Here is a 6000-nt window from a genome sequence, read left to right as displayed (position 1 = left end):
TTTGTAAAATATGCTTTAATACTATTAAGCAGCAATCATGAATTCCTCACTGATTTAAATCAATAGTATATTGAACAGAGTAATGATTCAATTTGCGTTTGCCTATATTGCCTTTAAGTAGACCTGTATGTAATAATACATATATTTGGATTATAATGGATTCACCCCTCACACCTAAAGATGTGTTTGTTCTGTAAATCTTGCCTTAAATGAAAATAAAAACAGTGAAGAATACAGTATGTAATCATTATAAAAGTTACACAAATGTAAGGAATATGTACACTGAACAAAAATATATACGCAACATTTCATGAGCTGAAATAAAAGGTCCTTGAAATTTTCCATGAACACGAAAAGCTAATTACACAGGTGCACCTTGTGATGGGGACAATAAAAGGCCACTCTAAAATGTGCAGTTTTGTCACACAATGCCACAGATTTGAGGGAGCGTGCAATTGGCATGCTGACTGCAGGAATGTCCACCAGAGCCGTTGCCAGATAATTGCATGTTAATTTCTCTACCATAAGCGTTCTCCAATGTTGTTTTAGAGAATTTGGCAGTACGTCCAACCGGCTTCACAACCGCCGACCACATTCATGGCATCATGTGGGAAAGTGGTTTACTGATGTCAAAGTTGTGAACAAAGTGCCACATGGTGGCGGTGGGTTTATGGGCAGGTATAAGCTACGGACAACGAACACACTTTCATTTTATCGATGGCAATTTGAATGCACAGAGATTACGTGACAAGATCTTGAGGCCCATTGTCATGCCATTCATCCGCCGCCATCACCTCATGATAATGCACGGCCCCATGTCGCAAGGATCTGTACTACATTCCTGGAAGCTGAAAATGTCCCAGTTCTTCCATAGCCTGCATACTCACCAGACATGTCACCCATTGAGCATGTTTGGTATGCTCTGGATCGACGTGTACGACAGCGTGTTCCAGTTCCCGCCAGTATCCAACAACTTCGCACAGCCATTGAAGAGGAGTGGGACAACATTCTACAGGCCACAACCAACAGCCTGATCAATTCTATGTGAAGGAGATTTCATACTGCATGAGTCACATGGTGGTCACACCAGATACTGTTTTTCTGATCCACGCCCCTACTAAAAAGGTATCTGTGACCAACAGATGCATATCTGTATTTCCAGTCATGTGAAATCCATAGATTAGGGCCTCATTTATTTAAATTGACTGATTTCCTTACTGTAACTCAGTAAAATCTTTGACATTGTTGCATTTATATTTTTGCTCAGTATATTTGATAATCTGTCTAATCTTCAATAGGCTAGTTCAATCCTTTTATCAAATCATTGTCCATTACATTCAAATACATCAAATAAAAAAAAAACTGTTTAAAGATCAACATTCTGGAACTGTTGGAAACAATTCCTCAAGGTGCTATTTGGAACAAAGGTTTACATTTGCTGAGGGAATGCCAGTAGATAAATGCAACTTTTTAAAGCATCAACAGACAGACAGAATCAGCAGTTGGATTTCATGTTACTCAGTTGACCTGTCCGGAGTCCTCCAATTTACCACTCCTTCTCCTAGTATCTCCATTGCCTTTGGGGTCAATCGGGTCAGTTTGTTGAGACACTTTGATGCCAACTGACCCACCCCCGTTAGTAGGCGGGGAGCGCAGGACCTGCTCACTGGGGCGTTTCCAAGAGGGGCGAGTAGCGATCCACAGGATGATTCCTCCAAAAATAACTATAAGCACTCCCAGCACATTCACAAAGGTGGCCTCTGGGGGAGAGTCTTTGTAACTGGGATTTTTCCTGAGAGACAAAGAAGAGAGTTAGCTATAGCTGTAATATGTTTATAAAATGGGGTCTCTAATTACCAAAGTTTAGTGTATGTCCCATATTTCCCATATTATAAAACTTACAGGCCAAAAATGAGCTTCTCTGTGATGCCCATAAGTGCAGTGGCTATGACACTGGTAAAGATGAACAGGCCACTGTAGATGTGCAGGGGCATAAACGCTGCTCTCAGGTATGTCGGGGTGATGGGTACCAGGTATATACACACTCCCAGGACAAGCTGCTCAGTAAAAGAAGGAAACATCAGGAAACTCTGTCAAGCATTGTAATGAAGAATGGAATATACCGGTCTTACTGTGCCATAAAATGTACTTCATAAACAGCCTACACAAGCGTCCATGCATAGAGCTGTAGTTAAATAGTAAGAAAAAAATCTATTAAAATGATGCTTTATGACAAAGCTTTATAACAATATAATACATTATGAAGCATTCATTAAGGACATTTCTACAGCATCATAATAGGCTACACAAGATATTTTGGTGTACTTACCTGTAGTGAATATAGTATCACAGCTGCTAGCCCCACCCAGCTGTGCAGGCTGTACATGTTGGGGATGTTTTGTGAGTTGTGGAAGTCAAATACTGCTACCAGAGATATGGCAGCGAAAATGAAGGCCAGTATGTTTAAGCCAGCATGAATAAACTTCATCATTAACTTGCTGCACTTCCAGGTCCATGGCAACCTATACACGATAATGGCTGAAACCGACAAAAATAGCCTACTTATTCAACTGATGTTTAATCATGAAAATGCATTCAATCCAAAGAGATTGAATGTGAATAATACTCTGAGATTAGCTATTTTTGCTACACGTACCAGATGTTGTAACATCCTGTTTCTTACATCACTATGAGGTAGGCCTACTTCTGCAAAATAAAATAAGGCCACCGCATTATATCGTTTTCATTTTGTTTAGTTTAAGCGGGTAGGCCAATAAAATCTATTTTAAACTAATGTAATCCCAATCACATACAAATCAAAGTTACTGTGTAATTTAAGTTATTTAGGCTACACTCAAGGAAATAGCCTACTTCAAGTGGAAGAATGCACATGGTCTGGAATGTTGGTAGAAAATCTAAGCATAACTCATTCACTTAAACTGTGTAAAGAATCAAAGGGTCTTCTTTTACTCAGAAATGCATCAGTGCAACATTAGCATAGATCGTGATCTAACATATTTGTATACAACAAAACTGATGTTAATAAAGCAAACAACCGAAACGGTTTAGAAAACAATGCATATTTCTTTCAATAATAGTACCCTGACAGTGAATAGATACAATCTAGCCCTTTCTTTGGGTTAACGTTACTTCGGAATCTTGGGAGAAAAATCTTCCAGGTTCCAAATGGCTTGGTGAAATAACTTTCAGATCAAAATAACTTGTTAAACCGAAGACCGTGTCGGCCCAACTCAATCGCTTCAGATTTAGATGAATTCTGTACTTGAGAAAGTAATAAACATATACAAACTTCTCACCAATTCCCTGCATAAAAATGAACCCGGTAACGATTAAAACCGGGTGCCAATTGAATTCGGCCAGTCCTCCATCCCATGCTAAACCTTCCTTGAAGTAGAATACCCATCTCAAAACAAAAATTATCGAGACAAAACCAACAGTAACGGCAGCGGACAAAGCGAACAGGAACTGCTTGAAATTCTCCATTGCCATCTCTAACAGCGCGAACGCCAACACTGGATTCATGTAGGAAGTGATTTGAGGAATTTCAAGTGGGGAGGGGGGGGGGGGGGGGTCATGAGTAATTATTTTCCAATAACAAATCTGAAAAAGTTTTGTAACCTCCGTTGTTACAAATGGGTCAGACAGAACAGACTGGTCTCATAGACAAGACGTAACATAGTAGTCGGTCAGTCCGGGACCATCAAATTAGTATGATATGTTACGTTTGGTATGGTTACATAAGACAGAAGGCAAAAATGAAAGAATGATGGTTGGTCTGGGTGGAACGGTGGGCGTATAACATAAATGTATAATAACTCCAAGGCTGCATGTTGGAATCTCATCAGACAATTTCAGCTAATTAGCAACTTTCAACTTCTTACTGCTTTTTAGCTACGAATTGTAATTCGTAACATATCATACGAAATGGATTATGGACATTCACAAATGAATACATACCATACATATCATATCATACTAAATGGAGAGTTAAGTATTTAGGTAAAAAATGATACGAAATGCACTGAGACCAGGTTACACAGACACAGCAGATATAAAACAGATCACCAATGGGTCGTACACAACATTAGCATGAGCAACAATAAAATAATCGATGTTCGCTGTTCAAAATATCCCAATTGAAACGGATTCAAACAGATAAAAACTTCCGACTTCAACTGTAATAAGACTTCAAATTTCCTGGGGTAACAATGTAAGAAATAATATATAAAAAAACTTAATACCGATAGTTTCCTAAGGACCTCGCTGCAATGCCCAGGCATAAACCCTGATTGGTTTACATTCAAAATACAGAGGCGACCATCTCTGTCGGTGCCATACTGCATTGTAATCAGGACATTTTCCAAAGTATGGCACTCTGCTGCCACTCTTCATAAGTGCGAAGATAGTTGTGATCTTAACAATTATTGAACCATTCCAAGGCTTCCTTGTCTAGCTAAGATTCTTGAATCCTTGGTAAATGTACAACTTTGGTATTTATTTATCTGAGAAATGTATTTTGAATGTAAACCAATCAGGGTTTAGGCCTGGGCATTGCACTATTACAGCAACCACTTTAGTTGTTAATTATTTTGTCAATGCTTTAGACACTAAAATGAAATGTGCTTCTTTGTTTGTGGACCTGCCAAAAAAAAAAAAATATTATTTTTTCTCCCCAGTTTCGTGATATCCAACTGGTAGTTACAGTTTTGTCCCATCGCTGCAACTCCCGTACGGACTCGGAAGAGGCGAACGTCGAGAGCCATGCATCCTCCGAAACACGATCCTGCCAAGCCGCACTGCTTCTTGACACACTGCTCACTTAACCCGGAAGCCAGCCACACCAATGTGTCTGGGGAAACGCCATACATCTGGCGATTATAGTCAGTGTGCATGCGCCTGGTCCACCACAAGGAGTCACTAGTGCGCAATGGGTCAAGAACATCCCGGCCGGCCAAACCCTCACGACGCTGGGCCAATTGTGCACCGCCTCATGGGTCTCGCGGTCATGGCCGGGAAATCAAACCCGGGTCTGTAGTGATGCCTCAAGCACTGCGTTGCACTGCCTTAGACCGATGCGCCACTCGGGAGGCCCTGTTAAAAACGTTTGATACTGTTGATTATGCTATTTTATTGAATAAGTTGTCTTTTATAGGCCTGCACACTGACACCTGTTCAGGGTTAGCTTAGTGAGAGAACTTCGGTCATCGTGATTGATGGGGTTAAGTCTGAATTTCTTGAAGTGCATAAACAGGGGTCAATTTTGGGACCTGTTCTCTTCACTATTCATATAAACACCACTGATCAATCTGTAAAAAAAATGTACTTCATTATATATATGGTTGGTACTATTATGAATGCTATTGCCCTGACTGTTGATCCGGCTGTGTCAAAACTACAGTCAGGAATCCCTTGCTGATTTCAAAACTTTTGCTTAACACGGGCAAAACTCTAGCAAGAATGAATCTACATGTTCATTCATTAGATGGTTCTCCAATTGAACATGTTCCTGCTCATAAATACTTCTGAATGAATATGAATTTGATGTATAAAAAACATGTAGATGAGCTGCCTCTACAAGATCGGTGTCCGCCCCGCGGGACGGTTGAGCTAACGTAGGCTAATGTGATTACCATCTGGTTGTAAGAAACAAAAAAAAAATCCCAGGAGAGACATATCTGATAATGGCAGAAAGCTTAAATTCTTATCAATCTAACTGCACTGTCCAATTTACAGTAGCTGTTACAGTGCAAGAATATCATGCTATTATTTGAGGAGAGTGCACAATTATGAACTTGAAAATGTATGAATAAATAAGCTAAGATTTAAAGTTGGCTTTTTCTACAGAAACAGATCGTGCTTTTCTCTAAGCAGTAGGAAGTAGATTATTTCGTCAACCTTTTTATATGTTCTTGATTATGGTGATATTATTTATCAAAGTACAGCTGCTTTGGATTCCATCTACCATAGTGCCCTTCCCCT

At 39.8% G+C, this 6000-nt stretch overlaps 1 protein-coding gene across 1 annotated transcript; it reads right to left on the bottom strand.

The window, feature by feature from the left end:
• Positions 1-3662, bottom strand: LOC139380439 (plasma membrane ascorbate-dependent reductase CYBRD1-like). The gene is made up of 4 exons (XM_071123111.1): positions 3318-3662; positions 2330-2538; positions 1903-2057; positions 1-1792 (listed from the first exon to the last, which is right to left on the bottom strand). Exons 1-4 carry the CDS (start codon positions 3541-3543, stop codon positions 1519-1521), a joined length of 864 nt encoding a protein of 287 aa, XP_070979212.1. The 5' UTR covers positions 3544-3662; the 3' UTR covers positions 1-1518.
• Positions 3663-6000: the final 2338 nt, after the last annotated feature.

This window comes from Oncorhynchus clarkii, chromosome 22 (genome assembly GCF_045791955.1).
Source record: "Oncorhynchus clarkii lewisi isolate Uvic-CL-2024 chromosome 22, UVic_Ocla_1.0, whole genome shotgun sequence".
In the NCBI taxonomy this organism is placed as follows: Eukaryota; Metazoa; Chordata; class Actinopteri; order Salmoniformes; family Salmonidae; genus Oncorhynchus; species Oncorhynchus clarkii.
Note: the sequence above shows the minus strand (reverse complement) of the source record. Positions and strands in the feature narration are given on the sequence as shown.